Source organism: Corythoichthys intestinalis, chromosome 3 (assembly GCF_030265065.1).
Source record: "Corythoichthys intestinalis isolate RoL2023-P3 chromosome 3, ASM3026506v1, whole genome shotgun sequence".
Lineage (NCBI taxonomy): Eukaryota > Metazoa > Chordata > Actinopteri > Syngnathiformes > Syngnathidae > Corythoichthys > Corythoichthys intestinalis.
The window spans coordinates 17,169,087-17,195,723 of NC_080397.1; the positions used below are offsets into that span (position 1 = coordinate 17,169,087).

A 26,637-nucleotide genomic window follows, 5' to 3' on the forward strand; every position below is an offset into this window, starting at 1 on the left:
CTCACGGTTGACAAACTGTTGCTCGTCATGGGACAGGATGCTGATCAGATGAGCTCCTTGCATGCGACATTCTCTCTCTGCTGCATCCCAATTTTTTCTGGTGGGGAAATACTTGTAGCATTGGCCCTGAAACTTGTGCCAGCCATATTCACAGCCCTCTGTATCTACAAGGAAAAAGCAAGAAAGAATATTATTATATTTTTCTCTCTGATCCTTTTCGACTCCACACAGTGTTAACACCTGACTTTTGGTAGTCCTACTTAAAACTTTTGATGAAACTGAAACAATATAATCGAACAGTTTTCCGTTGACATAACATGGCATAGCATTAGCAATATTTAAAGGCTTGCATCGAAACAATGGGGGAAAAAAATCTACTTTGCTGTTAGTTTGCCTTCTTTTATTTACGAATGCACAGGCAAATATTTCTCTAAGCCACTGTTTAACTAAGCCTTTCTAAGAGCGCTGTATAGAGTACACATTCTGTGCGCTATTCGCTGATGAGTGATCCCTTGCAAAAACGAAACCCGTAAGGTAGACACTCGACAACAGGGACATTTGTGAACCAAGTTTCCGCTGCATCTTAAACAGTCAGTAAAACTCTTGTTAAGTTACTTTAGTACTTTTAACGTTGTTGTTTACGTTTTTTACAACAATGACGAGAAGACTGCAAGCTAAAAACATGTCTTGGGAGACTAAAACATAACAAGACGAATGTGAGTTTTCATCTGACGAGATGAGAACTAGAGGAAAATGCGACATAGTTTCCGTCATATGTTCACAATGTGTGACAACTTCTTATTGTATGTGTAGTCAGCCTGCATCGTAGCAGTGTTTGGGTATGTCGCTCAGGCTCCAGGCTTGCTTGTTTGGAAACACATCGTTAGATTTGCTTTCTTATCCTGGCAAGAGAGATATGCAATGTTGCTTTAACCTATAAAGGTCTGTGCTGAGTGATCATCACAAACTAAGTGTAACGAGTAGTGTTAGCATAGCATTTGCGTTAGCATTAGCTTCAGCATTGTGAGCATCCTCTAAGTTTTATAGTCCGTGGCATCCAGGTAGGTATGATTAATTGAAAAAAATGTACTGCTTTCCTGCTAAATGTATACAGTGGTACCTCTACATACGAAGCTAATTTGTTCCAGGACCTTGTTTGTAAGTCGAAATGGTTGTATGTCAAGCAGGTTATTGTCATAGGAATACATTATAATTCCATTAATTCGTTCCACAGCCCAAAAACCTACACTAAATCCTTAATAAATACTGCTGTTACTATTACAAATGGCAATTAAACATAGCAAAACACATTAATAATAAATAAAAATCGGAATAATATAATGATAATAATAATAATAATCTCTGTAATAATGTAACAAATCTGGTTCTAATGTGGCGGACGTTTTTTTCTGTACCTGAACGCACCACGTGACTGACGTGACAAGAGAGAGGAGCGGTGTGGTTGAGTTTACTTTTGCTTTCAATGTTTTCCTGAGTTCACAATCAATTGCGGCGAAGAACAGTCGTTTTGTGTTGGATAAATTCTGAAATAAATGATAAAAACCTGAAAAAGTTTGCGATTTCTTTGACGATGTAACCACAATAATAATTGTCAACTTAACTTATAAAGACTGGCGACTGGTGGTCGGAGGAGGACCGTGGAGATGTATTGTTGAGCCAGTTCACGGATGCGCACCCCACGCTATTTCTCTATAATTTGCATCTTCATTTAGAAGGTAAGCGTCACCTTTTTCCTTGTTTCACCACCTGTACCAAACCTTTTTAAAACCTGTGTTGATTTCTGTCTCAAGAAAGTCAGCCATGCGTCCATCTGCGGTGCCGCCATGTTGTTGTATTTCGAGCATGTCGCCGGATGTAGAAACAAATGGCTAATCAAATTTTACATCGGATGTCGAAAAGATGTGTCATGTGTCGTGTGTCGAAGCGATCGTATGTCAAGGTACCACTGTATTAACATAGGAAGAAATGCTGCGCTTGGTGCCTTGGACATATTATGGAAGCAGTTTATATCTCGTTTTTCAACATAGTTAGTAGTTAAACTCCTCTAAACTCCTGATTTAGTTCTGGTATGAACCTGGTTTTGATTAAATAATAGTTCGCATATAATTTTCAAAATGTATGCTGTCAAAATTGTTGAAAAACTTTTTTTTTTTTGTTAGACTGAATGAAACCTTTGAATTTTTGCAGACAAAAACATCTTGAGTATTCGTCAACTAAAACTAGTTGAAACCCGCTTAAGTATTTGTCACAAAAACTAGACAAAGACTAACCCATTTTAAAATGACTAAAATTTGACTAGGACTAATTAGTTATTTCGTCCAGAAGACTAATACGCAGACGAAAATTAAAATGGCTGCCAAAAACAACACTGGAACCAGCACATACACTGTACATACATAGGATTGTGTGTCCTTGGTGCACACTGCTATCAGACTTAACAACTACAGAGCACTGTGCTCACATTCAATTGTCCATTAAACATAAGGTCAATGACAGTCACACTTATGCACCTCATACATTGCTGGATGTGCTTTTTTTTTTTTTTTTTTTGTAATAGCGCCTGTGTTCACTGTCAATTTAGATTCCACTTGTACCTGTTTTAGTTGTACTGCAAATCACTTGTGTATATCTTTTCTATAGTTTTTATAGTTTCTCTATTTTATACTTTCGACTGTATACTGTTTGATGCTGCTGCAATACCTGAATTTCCCCTATGAGGGATTAATAAAGGATTATCTTTTTGTACATAATAATAACACATGCTAATTGTTCCCTTATAATGTCATTTATAATTGGTTATTCATCAAAAACGTACCTTCCTCACAAAATAGTCCAGCGTAGCTCGGTAGGCAAACACATTGAAAGCAAGCTACTCCATCAACACATGTGCCTCCGTTACGGCATGGGTTGGACTGACACTCATCAATATCTAAAAATAAACAGATAAATTATTGTTTACAATCCAAAAAACTCTTTAAAAGCTGATTTTGTTGTACACATAGACCATTTCCAACCTGTTTCACAGTGATCACCGCCATAACCAGGTGCACAGCTACATGTTGGGATGCTGCCACTCATCAGGCAAGATCCTCCATTTAGACATATGTTTTCTGTACACGAGTCAATTCCTAAAATATTGAAAATATTAATGTTAAATAATAGTATTCATTGATAAACACTGAATTAACACACCCACCTGAAATTTCAACAGCCTCTTCTATAATTGTGTTCCCCTGTTCGGGTTCTGGATCAGGAAGTGAACTTGTGCCTTCCTCTGTCATATGTGATTCTCCTCCAGTGAATGATGGAGATGGAGTTATGTCACTGTTTAATTTGTTACCCATGTCTGAGGGTGGTTGGATACTGGCCAGCAATGTGACTGATAGCATATTATGGCTTTGCATTTCAGCTGGTGTCACTGTAGTGAACTCTTGGTCTTGTTCTTGATTGTACTGGGTTGCTGTACTCCTTCCATATTCAAAGCTGCTAGTGCTTTCTGAAGCACCTTGAGAATTTGAAGAGGGTGCTGATTTTTGAACAGTAACACTTTCAGTAATGTTTATTCTGTCAAAAGGCTGACTCTTGGAAGATTGGCTGGTAGAATACAATGTTATTTCAGTTGTTTTTTTAATGTCATTGTCATCCGGAATGCTTTCCACTAAGTTAGGATTTGATACTTCATAGTCTGGAGTCTCTTCACCGAGGTCTTCATAAACGCTACTAGGAGATGACGGTGTTACTCGAACATCTGTCTCTGGAGTTTTTACAATTTTTTCACCAATTGAAACTTGTTCATCCCTTGGGTCAATTGCGGTTTGATCCACCGAGGACGGCACAGGCTCTGTTGTTGATTCCTCAAAATGATTTGCAGACATAGGACTGGTTGGTGATACATCTTCAGAGGAAAAATCTGTGCGAGGGCGATGTGTCAGAGTAATCTCTGAACGTGCATGCTCTAATGATTCTTTGGGAGGTGTTGGGTTTTGTTGGGGATGAAAGGTTGTGACAAATTTTACCAGAATACTTTCCTGTGAAGGGATTGATCCAGAAAGAAAATCTGAAGTCTGTTCTGTTGGTTTTGTTGCCGCCACTTCTTGGTAGTTGCTAGAGGTCTCTCCAGTACCTACTATACCAGTCAGTTTTGGTGTGCTTGCTATGTAAGGTGACTCTGTTGAATAAGCCTCTGTCAAAACAGTATCAGTAGATGTAGAACCAGATGTTTCTTGATACAAATATAACCTTGTCTGAGTTGAAGTTGGACTGGTCAAGTCTGCATTGTAGACACTTGGAACGGTTACGGATGATCCTTCTGTTGAAGTGATGTAAAGTGATTCTGCTGAGACGGAAGCCTCTTGGCTCTCTGAGGAGCTTGAACTTTGACTAGCTGTATCTAGAGCAACTGTAGTTGAGTTCACATTTCCAACAAAGGATAATTGTTTAGTAATATCTATAATGGAAGCTACTCGTGGAGTTCCAGGGCTTGACATTGGTGATGGAGTACTTTCTGGTTGCATTGTAAGTGATTCCGTTATTCCATGTAGGTTTTGTTCATGTAGGTTTTCAGATGATTGGGGCATTGTTACAGATTCAGAATCAGGATACGCTGTTGCTTTGGTATTTGCCGTTTCAGGTGAATTTGTATTATTAAATGTTACTGTGCCTGATGAAACAGTTGTGCCATTTGAGACCTCTTCAGCAGAACCCTCCATGGTTGTAGGATATAATAATGTTGTGAATAGCTTCTTCAGAGTAGCAGATGTCTGCGTTGGATGCTTTGTTACATTAAGATATTCAGGTGATTGTATCTTTGTAATACCAGTAAAGGAGGTGACAGTTGGCCTCTCAGTACTGTAGACACTCGAAGCAGCAATTGTTTGAATTATTTCAGCCTCCCCACTACCATGTTCAGGTAAAGAATCTAGATGTGATATTGTTTCAGTCTTCACTGTTGGAACTGACAACCTTTCATTATTTGAGGTGCTAGTAAAATCCAATCCAATAGTGGGTGCTGGTTTTACCGAACTGTAGAGTGATGACCAAGTGCTTGATGATTTTATACCTTTATTTGTGGCAGCTCCAGCAACAGTTTCGGGCTTCTTGGTGCTGAAAAGTGAAGAAATCGATGATGTTACTCTTTTATCAGATGTCGTCCATGCAGAGGATGATGCTATTGCTTCTGTGGGTTCATTGCTGAACGCATTTCCTCCTCCTGAGCCTTCATCTGAGTCAGATGAACTTGACAACTCTTGACGGAATACTTGACTCGTTGTTTTTACAGTCGTGGACACTGGTGTGTGTGGTGTAACAGTGACTGAATGTACTGAGATTTGTGAAGATGTTTCAACAGCAATACTTGTGGCTGTGATCGCTCTGAGTGATGAAGTTGAAAATGTACCTTTTTCAACTCCGTGCACCTTCTTGGGTACTGGTGTCGTATGAGTATCAAGTAATAAAAATGCTCCATGACTTGGTTTGATTGAGTCTGTTTTAATTATAATGGCTTGTGTTGGCAATGTTTTCGTGTATTTAGTAGGTGTCTCTGTACTTGAAAAAATTTCCAAAGGCAACCCTTCAGATACGGATGAAGAATGTTCTGAAGAGGGTACTGATGTGTGTGTGGGTGTGAAGAAGTCTATGGTATCAGTTCCTGAACCTTCTGGTTCCTGTGTCACCTCCAATTGTTGCACCATTGTAAATGGTGAGAGACCTCCTGCCTCTTCTGTCTTAATAGTCGGGTAAAATGGAGAAGATGAGATGATCGAAATTGCATCAGCATCTATTATGATATCAGTGCTCGGGGTGACCTCAGGCGTTGGGCTTTCTTCTTTTAAGATATGTGTCACTGGGGACAACTGTTCAACTTCATTCTTTGCATCGTCTGTGAGTAAAATTATTTTGCTGGTTGATGTTTGAGACTCATGTTGCACCATAGTGGATGTTTGTTCTTTTAAATCTGGCTTGGTGTCTCCACTCGGAGTGTTGCTTGAGTGGATGGTGCTTGGGTCCGTTGTACTGTGAATATCCAGTGAAGCATCAACTGTTTGAGGAAGCAAAGTTGTAAAAGACATTGTAGTTTTCTCAGCTGCAGAAAATGTATCAGTACCAGTACTAGTAACCAGAAAATGTGTAATAGCTGGAGTGTTGGGAGTTTTTGCAGTCATATCCATATTCTGTGAAGAAACCTTCTCGTCTATGGCTGGAGTAACTGAAACAAATGTTCCAGTTTCAACTGTTCCCTCTCCAAATGTAGCACTCATAAGAACAGATGGCTTGGCAGTGAACATATATGTGGTTTGGTCACCAGAACTCTCGCCTTCTGTCGAAATCCAATCGGGCGCTGAGTCATCAGTTACAGGTGTAACAACTGATTGGGCAGATGGCATCACATTTGTTGTTTTAAAGATTGGCTTTACTGTGCTGAGGAGAGAAGGTGTCGAAGTTACAAGAGGCTCTGGTGTACTGAAGAGAGAAGCTGCGGTGAAGGCAGATTTCGATTCTCCGGTTTCTAATATCTCTCGGAAGGAAGAGATTGTAATTGATGATGGTGCCGATGACGGTGCCATTGGTTTGGATGTTGTTGAGATGTGAAAAAAGTCAGTACCTGAAGTTTCATCCTCAGTTGTCGAATCATCAATAAAGTCACCACTCCCTTGCTCGGTTAAGTAAAGCTCATTGCTAGTTGTGTGTGGCTGTTTGGGTGATGGCACAAGTTCCTGTAAGAACTGTCTGTTTGGTTGAGTTGATGATTCATACGTGCTCTTATCTATTTCTGCTTCATCGGTTGTTTCAATGGATACATCCCCACCTGATCCATCTGAACTTGTCTCTGAATCATCCCCTTCGGGTGAAAGCCCAGAGATCTCCATGTCATCAAAAGTGGAAGTTTCTTTTGAAGGATATATGTGACTGGGGATTACCATGGGTTTAGTCCCTTCAAAAATATGAGGACTAGATGATACCAGAAAAATACCATCACCAGAACTTTCTTCCTCAAGTATGGCGGATGGTGTAATGGTGGTTTTCAAATGGGTTGCTTGTTTTGTAGACGATTCGTCTGGTGTGTTTGGATAAGTTGCACTAGTGAGAGCAGATATGGCATCTGCTGAGCCTCCAACAGCTTCTGTTTCAACAGACATAGGGAATGTACTTTGAACTTTAATCGGTGTTACTGACATTGTTTTCTTAGTACTGAACAGTGACGACACCGATGTGACTTGAGGGTTTAAAACAGAACTTGTTTGAGTTTGAGGTGTTGGTTTTAACAGCTTCTCTGTAGTAGAAATGATTGATTCTGTTAGAATTTGGCCAGCTGACTCTTCTGATTGACCCGTGGTCGAAGCGATTGGTTCTGCAAGGGATGAAAATGGTGTCTTTGTTGTAAACATGCTTGAAACAGGATCAGTGGGAACATCACCTGAACCTTCATTTTTTGTGAATGAAAATGTTGAGCCCGCAACAAATGCAGTGCTAGTAGTAGGGTCAATAGTGGTCCTATCTGAGTTAATGTCAGTACTGATGATAGTTGTTAAAGGTGCTGGGAAATCTGTGCTTGTAAGCGTAAAAGGTGTCACAGAGGAAATTAGGTATCCGGAACCCTCATCAATGATGTTAACTTCTGGGTTTGAAACTGTTGTACTAGGAGGTGAAATAGTCACTGTAGTTTTTATTGAACTGTCAACAGAGGTTGAGGGTACGTCAGTGACAGAGCGAGACGTTGGTTTCTCAGGGAATGTCCTATCAACAGGGGAAACGGGAGTCTCAGAATGATCTATTGTTGAATGGTATGTGGTTGATAGTGCTGGTGTTTCTGTACTGAACATTGAAGAGATGGTTGTCGATTTTTTCCCTATAATTGTCGTAGAAAATTCAGAGCTTTGATCAATAAGTTCTGTTTCGTCGATAATTTTAACAGAAGGCTTTAGGGAAATCCGAGATTTAGTAGAAGTTTCCTGTGAGGTGCCAATAACAACAGCTGAGTTGCTGCTATGTTCCATTGTGCTGTCTGTAGTTGGCAAGAACGAGAAAGCAGAAGACTTTTCTGTTAAGATTTCAGTTGTTTCTCCATCCGAACTATCTTCTTCCGTAGAAATAATATCTGAGCCTCCATCAGATTCATTTATGATTGGAATACCTGAAGGTTTTTCTGTACTGTCTTGCTTTTGAGTTGTTGTGATGGTCGACTGTACAGATGTTTTAATAGTGATTGCTGGTAAAGCAGATTGGCTAGTGGAATCGGACTTTGGTGCTGCTTCAGTGGAGCACTCTACTTGATCAGGACTGTGTGTCTCTGACTCTAGTGTTTGTTTCTCAGATCCTGCGAATGAAGTAGTCATCTTAGTGTTGGAGACAGAAGATAGTGTCTGTGTAAATAGGTCTTGGATTTGATGACCAGACCCTTCAAGTTGATCGTGTGTTGGTTTTGTCTCAGTTGTGGACAGCACTGCATCATTCTTAGGTCTTGCAGGAGATACTGAAGTGTGTTTTTCAGACATTTGGAGGGATGACGTTACTGATGCTTTTGAGACTTGACTGTTTTGAGTTGTAATTGCTGGTGTCTCTGTACTGAACATTGATGAAATAGTTGTTATTGTTGACTCCTTCATAAATCCATCCGCACTGTCTCCAGAACTGTCAAAATCTGTGGTGGTGTCATGTGGTCCAATTCCAGCTTTGACGGTTGAGTCGGTGTGAGATTGAATAGATTCAACCAGCATCTTATGACTGCTAATTCCTTTATCAATGTCCTCAGTGCTTGAAAGAGCAGATGACACAGTTGTAGTTGGTTTCTCAGTACTAAATAAGGATGATACAGCAGTCACAGATGTCTTTGAAATGTCACTGGTACCATCACCATGTAATGCAGTCACTGTGGGTGTTCCTGTGCTAAACATAGAAGAAAATATAGGTGTTGTGACTTTGAGGTCTACTTTTAAATTATCACTACGGTCTCCAGAACTCTCAAAGTCTGCTGTGGCAATTGAAGATATCTTTGTTTTGTGGCTTTCTGTTGTTTTACTTAAAGAATCGCTTTTGGAAAAAGCTTCTTTTTCCCAAAGTGGCAATTCTGTAGGAGACTGAGCATTCTGGTGCATCTTAGTAATTTGTTCACCTGAGCTCTCTTCCTCAATTTCTTGAAAAGTTGATATCGTCTCTGGTGGCAATGGTGAGTTTTCATTCTTACCTTGATGTGAAAGGGAATCAGAAGATATTTCATGCGTTGCCGTCACTGCTGGGTTGTCAGTGCTAAACATTGATGAGTAAGTTGTTGCTGAAATGAACGACTCTTCAGTCAGATCAACGAGAGTTCCAGAACTCTCAATAGCAGTGACTGATAATTTTGTTTCAAGCGTCATACTTGATCCCAGTGTCGATGTTGATGATATAATCAAAGGCTCTATTGTTGGTGCTTCTGTACTATAAAATGACGACGCAGCAGTCTTTAAGACTGTGTCCTCTCCATGTACTGTCGTCACTGCTGGTATATCGGTGGTAAAAATTGAAACATTGGTTTTTTCAACCATTTCAGAAATGTCCTCGTTGTTGTTTCCTGAACCCTCTATGTTTGTGACAGTGAAAAATGATGAACCTCCAGGTTGGATGGTTGAGCCACTGAGAGAAGGAACATACGCAACTGTGCTCAAACTGTCATCATCCTTTGAAACAGTACCTGTACCTTCATTTGAATTGGTACTAGCAAATGATAGTGATTCAGGTTCAGGTCTTATGCTTGATTCAATTTTCGATGAAATGGACTCAGTGCTCAGATCCATCTCAATTTTTGTGACTGTAGCAGAAGATTCTTTTAGTGTTTCAGTAGTGGACATAGAGGAAGGAGTTATGGGAAATTCCTGAATGTCTGTGGTTCGGTCACCCGAACCATGTAGCTCTCCTTGTGTCAGAATTGAGGTTTTGTCTGTAGTAAACGGAGACAATGGAGCTGTTTTCATAGTACTATGAAAGGATGACGCAACAGTACCTGAGATCTTTGAAATATTGTTTGTGACATCTTTAATTGATTGTATCGGAGCTGTAGTCTCAGTGCTAACCATTGAGGAGATTGTGGTTGTTGTAATTTTAGACTCCCCAGTAAAATCATTGATGATGTCTCCAGAACCGTCTGCGTCTTTTGCCATTCCAGGTAATACAGTTGTTCTATGTGATGACGGTAAAGACTCAACCAGCACACTACCCATAATTCCATCATCCATATCTGTAAAATATCCTGTTTCAGTGGTAATGCTCAATTCAGTAACTGATGGAGTTATATCAGAGCTCACCACCTCAACCTGAATATCTGGAAGAGACGATAAGCTCGTGGTCGTTTGTGTATGTGGAGCCTCAGTGATGTAGAGAGTAGATTCAGCATTGGGAGAATATGACTGTCGGAGAATGTCCTGGGTCCGATCACCTGAACCATCTTGATCTAATGGGGTCACAGCAGAACTTTCTTCAGTCTGAGATGGACTTAATGATGATTGCATATCAGAATCCACTTGGGCAGTTTCATCAGTACTGAAAAGGGATGGTGCAGTCGTAACAGCTTTCTCTAAGCTGTGTTTTGTCATGTCCCCGTGTGAATCTGTCACTGCTGGTGTCGTTGTACTCATGATTGAAGAAATGGAAGTTGTCATGGTTTCTGTCTCTTCACTGACGCCATTAGGGCCATCTCCAGAACTCTTTGTATGTGTTGTAGGATAAAATGATCCCAATACACTCGTCGTTGTTTGTCCACTGATAGTTGGTAATGGCTTTGTCACATCAGAGACGGTGGGTTCTCGTGTAACTGATGGCATGCCTAGTTTATGGCTTTCTGTTATTTCATGTGACATTGTTTCTTGAAGGTCAGTGATGTATAAAGGTAAACCTGTGGTTATTGTATTTTTATCCTCAAGAAGCAGTTTTGTTGTTTTTTCTGTGCTAAACAAGGATGAAAAAGTAGGAGATACAGGCAGATTTGCGGTAAATTCAGGTATTTGTTCACCTGAAGCGTCTTCCTCTGTTTTTGAGTGAGTTGAAATTAATTTAGGTGTAACTGATAAGTCCTCAGTCTGGCTTGTTTCATGTGATGATGTCACTACTGGTGCACCGGTGCTAAATATTGAAGAAACAGAAGTTGTGATTATTTTTGACTCTCCACTATGAACATCTCCATCTCCTGAACTTTCTGGACCCGAGTGAGAATAGAATGATGCAATGTCAGTTTTCATTGTTGGTCCACTGATGGTTGACACGGAATTTTTTACATCAGGTGAGAGTGATGAGTTCTCAGTCTGACTTCTCCCATGTGACATTGTCCCTGCTGGAGTATCAGTGCTAAACAGTGAAGAGGAAATGCTTGCTGAAATTAAAGACTCATCCCCAGAACCTTCTATAAAAGTGTGACTGGGTGATAATGATTCTGTTTCAGGTATCCTACTTGAGCCAATGAAAGATGGAATGGACTTAGTGCTCACATTTTCCTCTTCAATATCTTGAGCATGTTGATCTGTTGAGGTCATAAAAGATGTTCCACCTGTTGTTGAGCCTGAAGCTGATATTGCCGCGTCTGATTTCGCTGTACTTAACATTGGAGAAACAGCAGGTGTTGTGATTTCTGAGTCCCCGGACCTCTTTGTGTTTGTTGAAGTGGGAAATTTTGCGGTTTCAGGTTGGAAAGTAGATCTACTGAAGAAGGGAATAGACTCTACCATCACAGTCTCACTTGATTTAGCTTCAATATCCGAAACTGTAGACGATGCAATAGAAGAAACAGTAGGAGACCCTGAGGTTGAAGGTTCTTCTTTAACTGATGATGATTCATTGCTTTCTGTTGTTTGATATGAAATTGACTTTGGGGATTCAGTATTGTTTTTGGATGTATTTTCCTCAAGTGGCATATCTGTAGGTTTCACTGGACTATTAAATGAAGTAACTAGAGATGGAGTGATCTGGCTAATTTGTTGACCACTGGACTTTGTTGACTTTGTCTCTGGTGGTACCGATGAGCTCTCAGTGCTAGTTATTACGACTTGGGTGTTACTTCTAATTATTGAAGTGGAAGTGGTTGAAATCAATGATTCTCCAGATAGGTCTATGGTCGTGTCTCCAGAACCTTCTGATAAAGTATTTACGATTGATAATGATTGTGTTTCAGCTGTCAAATTTGAAACAACCTCAATCTCTGGGGCAGTTGATGCTTCCACAGAAGATACCTTAGTACTGTAGAGAGCAGGAGTCGCAGTCAAAGAAGAAAACTCAATGATTGTGTCTTGAGTTAGGTCACCTGAACCATCTTGAAATTCATTTTTGGCTGTGGGAACTGTTGAACTCTCGGTGCTATAAATAGAAAATGTACTTGACGATGGACTAAACATAGAAGATGACATTGATGTTAGTTTTTTGGCAGAAGAAATGGTTGCTGCCCCTTGAGTTGTAGGTGGTTTTAATGTCCCTTCTGTGACACTGCTCTGTGTGCTTGTTGTTTTCCCATCGGCATTATCAGAAGAGGGAGTGTACACTGTTTGCAGAGAAAATTGAGAGGAATCTTCAGCAGCTGTTGTGGCAGATGCGCTTTTTATTTCTACTGTGGCCTCAGCAATGTTTCTGTCTGTGTGAAGATCTGTTGTAAAAAGGGACGGATCCTCAGTTTGTTCTGTCTGAGTCACTTGTGAGTCACCCTTCATAGTTGCGGGAGCACCCAATGACTCATTGCCTTCTACTGGTTCAGATGTGGTGCTGGCATCAGAGGTTGCCTTATCTTCCAAGGATACTTGGGTGTCCTCAGTTATTTTGGACATATTTGGCAATACAGTTGAAAACAAATTAGCAGAAGAAGATGCTGCATCCAACATCGCTGGGCTAGCTTTTGGTGTGGTTTCAAATGATATTGTGTCGCTCAAAGTTGTAGTTGCAGCAGATGGTATGTCGTCTTTGTTTTCAGGAAAATTATGAGGAGGTTTTGTTTCCACAACTGGGACAATATTAAAGTCAGGGTCATCTAGGTTTAGTGTTTCTCTGATCAAAATCTGGGTTCCTTTGACTTCTCTTTCTCCAGGACTCAGTGGATCAAGTGTTATCTCATGTTTCCCGTTAATAAAGCGAACGATTTCCGTGGTAGTTACAGTGGCAGGGGACAATTCTGGGTGTCCACTTTGTAGAATGGGCACACCATCTACTATTGAGGGAGTGTTGCGGTCAGGCAGGACAGTTGACTGAGAGTTTTGTGACTGTAGAATCTGGTCAACTGCAAAAAGAGAAAGAACATATGAGGTAAACGTATTGCCATGTCCCATAAATACAACAATAAATTCCATGATATTTTGCAAAGAATCATACAAAAAGAGATCATTTAATTACCAATAATAAAGAAAAAAGTTGTTGCCTCACACTCTCTCCAACTTTTTCCCACAAATGATTGGAAAAGGTGACTGAAAAAGATTACTGGTTGTGACCACAGAACACCTGTACCACCTGTTTAAAGTCAGGTCGGCCTGGGAAATTATGCGGCAGAACCACATGACTAAAGTAGCCTATACTAAAGACCACATGCCAGCACACACACGCGTGCACACGCACCCGCTCAGTCTTTTCTTGTTTTAATAAAGGACAGGTATCAAAGTCTTGAATTGGGGCTAGCTACATATTTTTGTGTTTCCTGCTAAAATATAAAAAAATGACAATTGTTGTGCTCGACAACTTTGCTCACTCTAGTAATAATGTTCACGAGGAAAAAATGCCTAAAACATAACCAAACGAACAAGCAAAACCAACACGAGAAAGTGAACACACACACACGAGAACCGTTACACACTTACATAGTTTGCAGTGATGATGCCCCCCCCCCCCAAAGCAAACCATAAGTAGAATGTAGAGTTGTGACCTCAAATTCAGCACCAAAAACTATCGGCCCAAAATAGCTAAGAATCTATAATCGGTTTTCGGTTTTGAAGGCCTAAAGTTCACCAAATATTGTTAAGAACCTTATTCGACTTGTGATGATGTAATCAAAACACGGCAAGAAGCAAAACGCTGGCTCACCCTGTCACACTAACACTACTGGCTTACGGCCAGCATGTCTGCGGTTTGGAAGTATTTTGAGGTCTTAGAGAAATATAGAAATTACTGTATGAAGGAAAATAAAATAAATTTGCTTCATCGCTGCTACACGCTCGTTCTAAATTGCTTTCCATTGATGTCCCGCGTCCCATCGAGTACAGTGCATTTGAGCCTGTGCGTGTATACAAATAAAGTAATACAGGTAGTCTCCGGGTTACGACGTACCTGACTTATGTGATCTTAATTTTTACATTAGTTTATCAATATGACACATAATACATCTTTTTGGAAAGTTATTTTGAGATTTAGGGGGTATTTAGGGGTACCCAAAGTGGTAATTCCGATTTGTGCGGAAATTTGGGTTACGTCGCCAGATTAGGAACGGAACTTGTTCATAACCCAGGGACTACCTGTACTTAAATGCATACATTGGCATTTGCTGTGGTTTAGCACAATATTTTATGGCACGACCACTTCCTCTTTTTGTCACATTTTTTTTACACAGTTTCCACACGCTCTCTGCCAGTCGCCTGCTGATAGCGACCTCGCTTCGGATTCGTCGCCGCTAGGACTTGGCCCACTCGTCTGGCTCTCAATGGATTCCACTTGTACAAGAAAAAAAACAAGTTTTATTTTAAGGAGTAGGAGAGATCATAATAGTGAAAGTAATAGTAAAAAGATTTCCTTGGTATGGGGCCAAACCAAAGGGCACTAATCGGAAAATAATGAAATAATACAATTTAAAAAAAAAAAAAGAAAATTAAAAAATTAGTTGTAAACGTGTATTATTCAGCCTTTCAGGTTTCGACCAAGTGTTTCCAATACTTTGCTTCGGTACAACCCTAGTAGAATGCAAATGTGGGCAAACACACATTTTAATTCCTGAATTCATGTAAAACACTTCTCGATTTTTGAGACAGGCCAAATGTTTAAGTTGTCATGGCTCTAGCACATAATAAACTAAAGACTGTTGACGTAAGCTAATGTTACCTTTACAACTCTGCACTCATCATTTTGAATTGTTCACCAACACATCTCACATGGATGAATCAAGTAAAAACCTTATTTTGTTCTGTTACCATGCAACCAGAAGAGACAGACCTACTATGCCATTTTTCCAACAAGTTTTCCCTAAATCCCGAGAGAGCAAAATGTGTGTGTCATCTGAGCCTCATGACATGATGTTGAAGTAAAAAGTAGCTGGAATCGCCCACCCTGCTCACGTGGCCTCCAGCTGTTCTGGCAGCGAGCGGAGACTTTGCCTTCAAGATGACATCAATACTTGATCTCAGCGAAAAGAAGGGAATCTGCACTTACTTGCGAACAACACACACTTACAGTAAAAAAAATTCTGTTCATCACGTGTTCTCGCAAGGAAAGAAATTCTGTATGACGGAAAACACAGACAAGACTGAAAAAGCAATTTCTGCTCTTGCACTCCTCTTTAAAATAAACTGCTGTATTTTAATCCAAAAGAACTGCTGTGTTTGATAGAACAATATGTCTATATGCTACCATAGCAGATTCATGGTGCATTAAGCCCCTGAACTATTTTTAATTTGTCCCTTTTACCCTGGAAACCTCCGTTTACAGACGTCGCACAACCGCTTTTGTTTCAACCCAGCCATAAAAAGAAGGTAAGTAATTATATTTATTGATCAAAATGTCTGTGATTTTTAGCTTAAAATCATTAATTGATGTCTAATATTTAGTTAAAAAAAAACGACTTTATAAAATTATTCACTGGCATATTTTAAACTTTCAAACAAAGTAAGTCACAATGAAAAAAATGGCGTCTGTAAAAAAGTCACAGATATCTACCTCATAACTATCGATTAATTGTAATTTTTTGTTACTGTCACATTCTCCCCAATATGTTGGATGATAAATAATCGATCCAAACAAAGAAAAATAAAAAAAAAGAAAAAAAAAAAGTTTAAAAGGGGAAATATATGAAAAAGAAAATCTCAACCACTCCTCGATGTCTGCGATTTCTGCATCACGACCCTTGTTATATTTCCATGTTTCATCCATAAAATCCCCCAAAAATCCAGCTGTGGCCATTCACATCTGTGTCTTGACACTCGATGATACATGCTACATGGAGTTTTTGGATCAAAACAAGTACGCGATAATATCTCGTTAAAATCATGGCGTCTTTAATTCTGCTCTCGCATGCTCTCGCCTCTAGTTAGGGTTTTGCTGTTTACATTTTTTTTTAAATGCCCTCCTGTTCAACATTGTTCTTCCAAGACCGTGCTTATCAAAGTCCTAAATGATATTCGTCGGAATACCGATGCAGGCAAATAATCTGTTCTGTTACTGATCACAACATACTACTCAGCAGATTGGAAGAGTGGGTAGGGCTTACTGACACTATTCTTCAGTGGTTCACATCCTATTTACATGATAGGGATTTCGTTGTGCCAATTGGAAACTATCAGTCAGAACGAACCAAATTTACGTGTGGACTCCCTCAAGGGTCAATTCTTGGACCACTCTTATTTAACATCTATATGCTTCCGTTAGCTCAGATAATGGAACAGTATGACATCTCCTATCAAGCCTATGCAGACGACACACAACTGTACATTTCTGTGTCCCCACATGATTATAGTCCCTTAGTCTCCCTAGGTAAATGCATCCATCAAATCAATGAATGGATGTGCCAGAATTTTCTCCAGTTAAATGTGGAGAAGACAGAGGTGATCATTTTTGGGCCAAAAAAATGAAAGGTCAAAGATAAGCAGGCAACTTAGCACAATGTCACTTAGAGCTACAAATCAAGTCAGAAACCTTGGCATAATTATTGACTCAGACCTAAAATTTGATAGCCATCTAAAGTCCGTCACTAAATCCGCTTATTACCACCTAAAAAATATAACCAGAATTAAGGGGCTTCTGACTCAACAAGACATGGAAAAACTTATGCATGCATTCATTTTCAGCAGATTGGACTATTGCAACGGTATATTTACAGGTCTTGATAAAAAATCAGTTAGGAAGCTGCAGCTAGTACAGAATGCTGCAGCCACAGTCCTCACAAATACAAGGAAGCTGGACCACATTACACCGGTTTTGAAATCGCTACACTGGCTTCCAGTGAGTCAAAGGATAGACTATAAAATACTACTGCTCGTCTACAAAACACTTAATGGCCTTGGACCAAAATACATGCTTGACTTGTTAGATTCCTATGAGACATCTAGACCCCTAAGGTCGTCTGGAACCGGTCTTCTGCATGTTCCAAGAACAAGAACCAAGCAGGGTGAAGCAGCATTTAGTTATTATGCTCCTCACCTCTGGAACAAGTTACCTGAACGTCTGAATTATGCTCAAACTGTTAGCTCTTTTAAATCAGGGCTAAAAACGCTTTTGTTTAGCACTGCATATCCATAACTGTCTATATATTTCAATCTACTTGCTTTCTATTCCTCTTGTGCTTATCTCCATTGCTCAGTTATTATTATTAGTAGTAGTAGTTTTTGTTTTATTTTTATTTTTGTTTTATTTTTATTCTATTTGTGATTAAATGCGATCTTTTGTCTTGGTTTTTACGTTGTATTGATTTAAATGTGATTTTTATGATCTTCATGTGATGTAAAGCACTTTGAATTGCCTTGTGTTGAATTGTGCTATATAAATAAATTTGCCTTGCCTTGCCTTGCCTTGCCTTCCCCCAGAAAATAGAGATTTTAAGCTTTCCAAAAATGTATCACATATGTATATAGGACAATTTTGAAATTTGGTCAAATTGGGGGTCTCAGAGCGGAACTTCAAGTCACCTGAGTGTTTTCCACCATATACTTTATAGCAGGGATGTCAAATGTACAGCCCTTGGGCCAGAAGCGACCAGTGGGGTTATTCTAGCCTGGAACGCCAGACTCATTGCTGTTCCACTTATAGAGTCTGGCGACCGTTCGGCGGATCAAATTCCCAGGGCGGAGCAAGCCACAGCAAACAGACAGCGGAGTGGACCAATCAGCGACGGGCGGACATGACGTTGGTAAAGCGACAAGAAACTTTAGCGCGAGGATGTAAATATATGAGGAGAGCAGAGAACAGAAGTTTATTCAACACGGCTAGCGCGAGACAGCTGCTGGGGTTTTAGTGACTGAATTTGTTTTTGGTCATTTAAAACTGAATTTACCGCAGATTGGAACATATTCTCAGCTCTCCCGTTCGCCATCTGTGTTGTTGTTGAGACGACTTCCGACGCGCAAGAGTGACATTGCTCATTAAAAATACATCATGCAAAAAAACTAATCTGATTGCATGGTTGATTTCGTTCTGGCTCGAGAGGCCATTAAGGGGATGGGTCCCAGACTATTCTCAGTGATTGAAAAATACAGGGAGAACAGTCTGGCTGTGCCAGGCAAGGGTTATTCTGCCTTACAGGTATGTTGTAGCTCATTCATAGTGTACGTACAAAACCACATACTTTTACTTTGATATTGGCGCCATAAAACCACAGATATGTGCGATCGTGTGGGTGCACGACTGCACTTGGCTGACCTTTATGTCTGCAGTTACAGTCGTTCATTCACCCCCTGCCAGTCACAATGGATTGGACGTTTAGAACCATCAATAGCAGCCAATGTGTTAACCAGAAAGTGACCCAAAAATTCACCAAAACAAGCAGGAGTTGGTACCAAATCAACAGCAAGTAACCTGGAAATGCCCAAAAAATCAACAGGAAATGATGCAATATTTACAGGAAGCGACCAATAAGCACCTCACAATTACACGGAAGTGACGCAAAATCAACTCAAAGCCTGGCACTGACATTGACAGATTGATGTCCAGTGCCATATATGGTGCTAAACATTTGTTCATTCACCGCTCCAAGTCATAATGGATTAGAAGTGACCCCGAAATGCCCCAAAATCAACAGGAAATGACATCAAATTAACAGGAAATAACTTGTAAATGCCCCAGAATGAACAGGAAGTGATGCAAAATTAACTTATTGCCTGCCATTGAGAACGATATATTTCCAGTTCTCTGATACTGTAAGGACTGCTGTGAATGCTCATTTTCCACTGCCATTGAAGGCACTGGGAGCGGCGAATGAACATTTTTTCATTCACCCCCTCCCAGTCAAAATGGATTGGACGTCGGGCATCGTCAATTGCAGCCAGTGGGTTAACTTATTTGGACAAAAATAAAACTCGTCCAGCTTATATGAGATCCAATCCCATACATGTGGCACACAAAACAAAATGAATTGGACATCCTTGCTTTATTGACATTTTGCATTGATGCTTAAGGCAGATTTTTTTTCTGCGTTGCGGTGACCGCGGACCTACGCCGTTAACGCAGACCCAATTTGCGACCCTACCTGACGTGCGCCTCGAAATAAATCTTGACTACGCGTCATGTCATGACGTCGTGACGTGACCATCAAAAGGACTGTTAATTACTCCGGTCAGAACGGTTCTGGTCAGAACGGTTCCGGTTCAGCACAACAACACCACAGTTTTCAAACATTTGCATACATCTTCTGCGTCGCCTACGCTTCAACATTTGAATTACCAACATTTGTTGTTCAGTACTGATTAGCTGCAGCTACATATACACACGTTCCATCGCCATTGCCATTGCTGTCTCTGACCGGAGGAAAACTACAGGAATACAACAAGAGTACCCCAAAACTGTACAAAGACAAAGTCACACCCCTCTAGTTGCTTGGCGGTGAAATACAGGGCAACATGTTCCCTTGATGCAGAAATTCGAATGCTCAATGACTATGTAGGGTCAACGCTGTCCCTTTGCCATCACCGCAACACAGAAGCATAAATCAGGCCTATACAGTCTAGTCAGTCTATACCGATATACTCTGTATTTACACACAGACATACAGCAGCAGGAAACTAGTGTTCCATTAAACATACCAAAGGGAAGAACCTGGACCACGGTTTCCTAGGAAGCCAAATAAGTAATAAATCATACAAGAAAGGCTTTTCTCACTCAAAAGTCCAATGTGTCATAAGTGATGTCATTGTGGAAATGTTAGAAACTGAGATGGATCTTAAATACAAATGTGAAGAGATGCATCTTCTGTTTTAAGTATTTTTTGTTTTAATCTTTGATTCTCAACACAAAGTAACCAATGCTTCAATAAAAGTGGGAACTCAGCTAAAATTTTAAGCCCTCGATTAGTTTCTATTTAAAAAACTCAATGTGTTTTTATGGTGTTTGACGACGCACAATTCACAAATAAAGCGAAGGACACGTCTGAAAATATCTCCTCTGTTCCTTAATCTTTATCGGTAGAACATATAATAGGCTAGGCTAATGGTGTCAACTCATGGCCCAGGGTCAGATCTTTTTGTGTGGCTTGCAACTTAACTGACTTAATTTTTCTCACTAAAATAAATATCTTAATTGAATTTCTGTAGTCTTTAACCCTTGAGAGTCGAAGGACGCGCCGGCGCGTCCTAGGCGCACGTCGTCTTTGAAGCGCCCTCGCGTTTTAATTACGTCACCCACATGCCGTTGGTTGGTCTTGTTTTAAAGTGCGGAAGTTGCGGTTTACTCTCGTTGTTATTTGAAGTCAATCGACCAACTAAAACGTGAGATATTGTCCTTTAAGTTTTATAGTTTTATTGTCCTCTCAAAAAAACATTAAAACGCTGCATGGATCATTTGTTTATGTCTACATTTCCATCATTTCTTGTCCTTTTTCAAAACGGAAGCTCCATGAAAAAACACAAATCAAACGAACCCTTTCGAAGTCACAGTGGACGCACAAAATGCGTTTTTTTTTTTTTTTTTAAATAAATATAACTGCCATGCGAGGTTCCACCGAACGAGAGGGAGGAGTGTTCTGAAGCAGCGAGGTGGCGACCGACGGCCGTTTGAATCGAGCGAGCGAGCGAGCGACTTTGTGTGACTTTGAGAATGAACAGATAACTAAATTTAGCGCAAGCAATTGTGCTTTTTGATCAACTTGAGGAAGAGGATGGTCCAAATTCGTCATCATCGTCTTCTTCGGAAGAGTCCTCGAGTGTGACGGAGATAGTGACGGATTTAAACACGTGGGTGACGCCATCGACGAGCAGAGGTAAGCCAACTCACTTTTTTTTTTTTAATGCTGAAAAAGTTTCTTTTGAAAGTTTCTTTTGATATTGCAAGACAAAGTTAATTTTGATGCAATATAAGTGTGTGTTTGTGTATATAATAATAAATGTGCAGGTCTTCTTTCTATATGAAGATTAGGGATGTAACACATATTCAGCTATGGTATTCTTTCTATTGTCATACATATAGATTTCCATTATTATTTATTTCTCTATATATTTTTATTTTATACTTTATTATTTTCATAAATACTGACTTTTTTTTCCATGTACTTTTATAGTGACAATAAAACTAAAGTGAAATGAAAATGGAAGGGTGGAAAGAGGACCGACACCCCATGGAAGTGTGGGCTGTGTGATGTAGCCCTGTGGCATGCCTGAAAAAATTTTAACTTGTTTATTGTAAATATTTTTGAAAATATTTTTTTTCCCCAATGTTATATATATATTTTTTTCCCACAATCAGTCTTCTCAATTTGTGTATATAAATGTGTGTTCAAGAAGCTTGATTGTGTGTACATAGGTGATGGGCCGCAATACCTAAACTCATAAAGAGATGGCCTCTAAACACCTTTTGTGTTTGATGATATATTTTTTCACTGTTCTTCACTGTTTGGTCTGCTGTACATAACCTGTTTTGACTAGAGCATGTATAAAGGCAAAAAACGCCTATGGCTATACCTGTTGTTTATGTTGAATTGTCAAATATAAGACTATTTATTCTAAATTTTTTTGGTTGAATGTTCATCCTAATATGTTGAATAAATATTACAAAGTTTCAAAACGGTTCGTTACGCATGTTTGGTTGTCAATTGGACATCAATATTAAAAATTTTGATAAAACGATTTTGGAATTTTTGGTCTTTTTGGGCCCAAAATGATGATTTATAATTGGTCAGTGAAGGAAACAACAGTTTGGACATGAAGTTCAAGGTGTCACAAAAAAAGGGACCAAACCAGGCCATCGTAAACAATTCTTTCTTTGAAATATAAAGGCAACTTCAAAGGCATGCAAAATCAGACAAAATAGGCCCAGACCTTAAAGGGTTAATGAAATATCGAGGACTACTGAAAGCAGAGAATATTAACTTTTCACAAAGTTTTTAAGTGAAATCAATAGATGTGACCTGCGACAAAAGATGACTTTGACACCCTTGTCCGAAACTAAAGGTAAGTTGGTAAGTCTTACCTGATGTGTTCTGCTTCTGCATGACAGTGGTCTCTTTGATAAACTCTTCCTTTGTGATCGTTCTTTCCGGAGAGACAGTGCTGCTTCTGCCCGCAGTTGAAATCACAGGAACGGTCGTAGTGAAGAACTCTGCATCAATGTCTGTTGTTGTGTCAATCTGCGTGAGGTTGTCACCACTTTGCGTTGAAGTTTGACTGCTAGACTCATCAAAAACACTTGTCGACGCGTCACCGGATGTTGTGTGTTTGATGATAATAGGAGCGCCTGTTCCAGGTTCCAGCACGCTTTCTTCTGGTGTTAAGACGTCCTGTAAAAGAACTTTGTTCCGCGTGGTTGTTTGCGGTAGTGAACGGTCCGGGTCGCTGATGTCCACCTCAGTGCCAGGTTTAGTGTTGCACATGACTGTAGTGCTTGTGGGAATGGCTGTGGTGGTAGGGCTGTCCGTCGCATCTGTGCTGAGCAAGAAGTCCTGTGATGACTGCGTGGGTGGCAGTGCCTCTACAAGTAAATTTGTCTCCATCTCATCAGTGTCACCATCATAGAATGCTGGTGTCGGTCCAGCTGGTGGGAAACGGAAAACTTCTTCAGTTGTCACATTAGTGGATTCTGTTGCCAGGTCGGTGAGATTAGCGTTCACAACGGATTCTTCAGTTTCTCCGCCAGCAAACATTGGCTCTCTGGTAGGAGAGGCATCTTGTAGTACTGCGTCGGATTCTATTGTGCTGATCTGAATCACTGTATGATCGTCTGGTTCTTCCGTTGCTTTGGACATTGACTCCGTTCTGTCAGTAATGTCAAGCTCATGTATTGCATCGCCGCGATAGGGAACAGATTCAACATAAGTTACATTCTCATGTACAAAGTCATCAACATCAAAGTCCAGGTCTACTGGTGTCAGATCATCAATGTCTTCATGGTCGTCTATAATGGTTGGTGTCACTGTAGGGAATAACTCCTCTTCTTTATCTGCTGGAGTGGGTCGTGGCGGAATCATACTAGTGGAAAACATTGACGGCGGGTTAGAATGAACTGCCGAGTCTACTTCAGCCTCTGTCCAATGTTCAGAAGTTTGGGTCCGAGTGACCATGCTAGCCTCAAGTGAAGGAATGGGAGAGGAACTGAAGACCGTGCTGGTAATGTTTGCTGCTGTTAGGTCCACATAAGAAGTTTGGTTGAACATCAGTTTCCAACCTGGACAATAAATGGGTAAAATTATTAGACAATCAACCTTTTAGCAATATTACATTCTAAGTATACATTTAAAATGGTATCTTATAGTATTTAACCAAACGATCATGATGGACTCTGAGGTGTTTTACATCAATATTATCTCATTTACAAGATTGAAAAAATGGACAAGTGTTGGATGCAAACTCCCTTCTCGAAACATCTCAAGTCCTTGCAACAACACACGTGATTCAAAGAAAAACAGTATAAACATTAACACCCATTCATGCAATTTATTTGCATAAATAGGTTTAACTCATTATAAAACAGGGATTTCCACCAGAACATCATGGTCTTCGAGAAGCCCATCATGTGTTTGGAAAAAATTAAATAAAAATATTTCGTTGACAAAATTGTTGAAATTATGACTAATATATGTTATTATAAGCCCTTAATTAAGACACTTAAATGAAGAATCTTACAAAAACAAGACAAGTCTTAAAATACCAATTTAGCACAATGGCAGAGAGCTGGGGCAGGTTTGTTCATATATCGACCATAAAATGTCACGGTCAATGTAGCGCTTTCAACCCTATCTCCAGATGTGGTTAAGATGCGGAAAAATGTTTTTTTTTTAATTATTTCTTTCTTTTGTAGCACTGTTTTAACCTCTATGATTGGCTCGCAACCAATTCAGGGTGCACCCCGCCCCCGTGGGAAAAAAAACGCTTGGTGGTCCCCCAGGCCTATTAAGCTCAACTTAAAACTATAGATTGATGGTTGTTCACAACCACTGTCTTTTTCTTTGAGGATATTTTTTGCACATGCACCAAAGGATGCAAACCATGCAATTTGGGTAAATCACACCAAAAATGTTTGAATATCAATAAATTTATCAAGACAAATTCAAGAAATACTAATTGTTGAGATAACAAGTACTGCAAGACACAGGGCTCCATTCAGCAATCCTATTTTACTTCTTAAATTTGAGACCGCGCAAATAAATTATCTAATTGTGCATGTCTGACCAATGATTTTGCCAATTTACTGCTGTTATTAGTATAATACACCAATTAGCTGGATTGCCAAATGAGATCACAGTCAATGGCAGATCAATGAATTAATGAACATCAAATTCTGTCCATACAAACAGCACGCAGGACTACACAATATTTGATTAGGCTGGAACTGCAGGCCTCAATATTATAACTTTGTGACAAAACTTGCATAATAAAATTTGAATTCCAAAACTTAGTTATTTCTGCATGCATTGTTTAAGTATTTATTGATAGTAGATTTGCATTATATGCAAAAGCTACTATCTCATAGACATTCTACAATTTTTTTTTTTAATAATAGTTGGGGACATTCTTTGAATCACTTCTTTTTTAGTAACCCAAAATCAACAGGAAGTGACCTGTAAATGCCCCAAAAAGAAAACGAAGTGACTAATAATCAACAGAAAATGACGTGAAATGCCCCCAAATGAACTCATTGCCAGGCATTGGCCCCCACTGACTGCCAATCCATTAGAAATGAGAGGGATGGCGGTGAATGAACTGCCAGCCTCCCAGTTCAAATTGATTGGACGTCTACTCGTGATAGAGGAGAAGGATGAAAAGAGCTTGTTTTACTTGTTATTGTAGAATATGGTACAATGATTTCCTGACCCATGTTTTGCCATATTGTGAGATCATCGTTATCGTGAGATACTCAGGTGAGTTATTCCTGCCCCTATTATACATAGTTTACAGAATAATTAGTCTCATGACATATGGCCGCGAGCGGAAAGGCAGGAAATGATGCATCGGGTCCCACCAAACAAGGGCACTTGAAAAGAACTCGGATGGGGGCGTGAATACAAATGGCTGAGAGAGGCGACACGGAACGCACAGCGGGGAGGAGCGGCTGGGCTGTTTGTGTGCCCTCTGAACCCCATGAAGACTTATCACCGCGAGAGTCAGGCTTCCTCAGAGCACTAAATGACCAGGCAGGGGACGGCTTATCTGCCCAAGCTCCCATTTGTAAAGATGGAAAGGCTGGGTCAAGGGTCACCGAGGATGACTGAATATAGAAGTCCGGCGGTAGCTTTGCCCATTATCCAAATGTCTGCTCTGATAAGTACGAGTGAGAATGATGGAGTGAAAAAGTCTGACAGCGGAAATGAAGGGAGAAAGGCAAAAAAGGGAGAAAGATAGTGAACCTAAAAGGGCTGACAGGTGAGGGATTCTGCTGATTCTCTAAAAGGAACCTATCATCAGTCGTTTGCTTTGCCCCAGGGATGCTGATTAGTTAAGAATTGTCCCAGTCTGCTGAGATCCAGTGAACCACGAAATGTTACTCCTGTTGAGATGTATTGCTATAGTCTAAACAATGACCTTATTTGTACGCGTACGTGATTCTTTTCACTGGGACGGGACCTGAGATCAATTCATGTCAACATTGAATTGAGCTAATGCTCTTCTGACATGTAAGAGACACTTAAACACTGTTTGACTCGTACTTGAGTGGGTGAATGTGCTTCAGAACACTAGATCGTTTAGGGGTGTCAAAATCATCTTTTGTCAAGGTGCAATTCGTAGTTATGGTTTCAATTTCTGAGTGTCCTTCCTATTCCTATTCTCTGTGTCTAAGCAGCTGAACAGGACAGGTAAAAAAAATAATAAATACATGGAATCTGAGTGTCCTTGTGGTCTGAACAGTTTTAATGTACTGTATCACATGGGATTTTGATATACTCCCACAGTGGTTGTTCATTATGTTTTATTTATTAGGAGAAATCAGCGAACAGGCAGGGGTTATGCTATGGAGGACAGAAAGGAAGGAAGCAGACAGAAGAGGAGAAGAACAAACAACAACAAAAAAATACACTATTACACGCCTGTGTTACTGATGAACATAGTGGTGCCATTATATCTGCTAATGAGCAAGCTAATGCTTCTAAGAATAACTAACTGTCAGCTAACCGATAGAATCGACAACTATATATTTGAGTGATATTGTGAGAGAGACCATTTTTTGTGATATTGTTGATCTATAAATTGCTTAAATCCTCTTTTTTTATACCCTTTTTTTGTTTGTATGACTAACAAATATTCTACTAATTATATTAATGAATTATATAAAAATATTAAAGGTAAAACT

General features: G+C 39.9%; 1 protein-coding gene across 3 annotated transcripts in view; it reads right to left on the minus strand.

Annotated features, from left to right (window-relative positions):
• The window catches only part of LOC130913246 (versican core protein-like), a 70,051-nt gene that overhangs the window by 12,506 nt on the left and 30,908 nt on the right, over positions 1 to 26,637 (minus strand). For all 3 annotated transcript variants that reach the window (XM_057831707.1, XM_057831708.1, XM_057831706.1), the window contains 5 exons: positions 22,327 to 23,517; positions 3,218 to 13,243; positions 3,036 to 3,149; positions 2,837 to 2,950; positions 6 to 164 (listed from right to left, as the gene is read on the minus strand). In XM_057831707.1, coding sequence (XP_057687690.1) covers positions 6 to 164; positions 2,837 to 2,950; positions 3,036 to 3,149; positions 3,218 to 13,243; positions 22,327 to 23,517 — 11,604 coding nt within the window. The remainder of the gene's footprint in view (positions 1 to 5; positions 165 to 2,836; positions 2,951 to 3,035; positions 3,150 to 3,217; positions 13,244 to 22,326; positions 23,518 to 26,637) is intronic.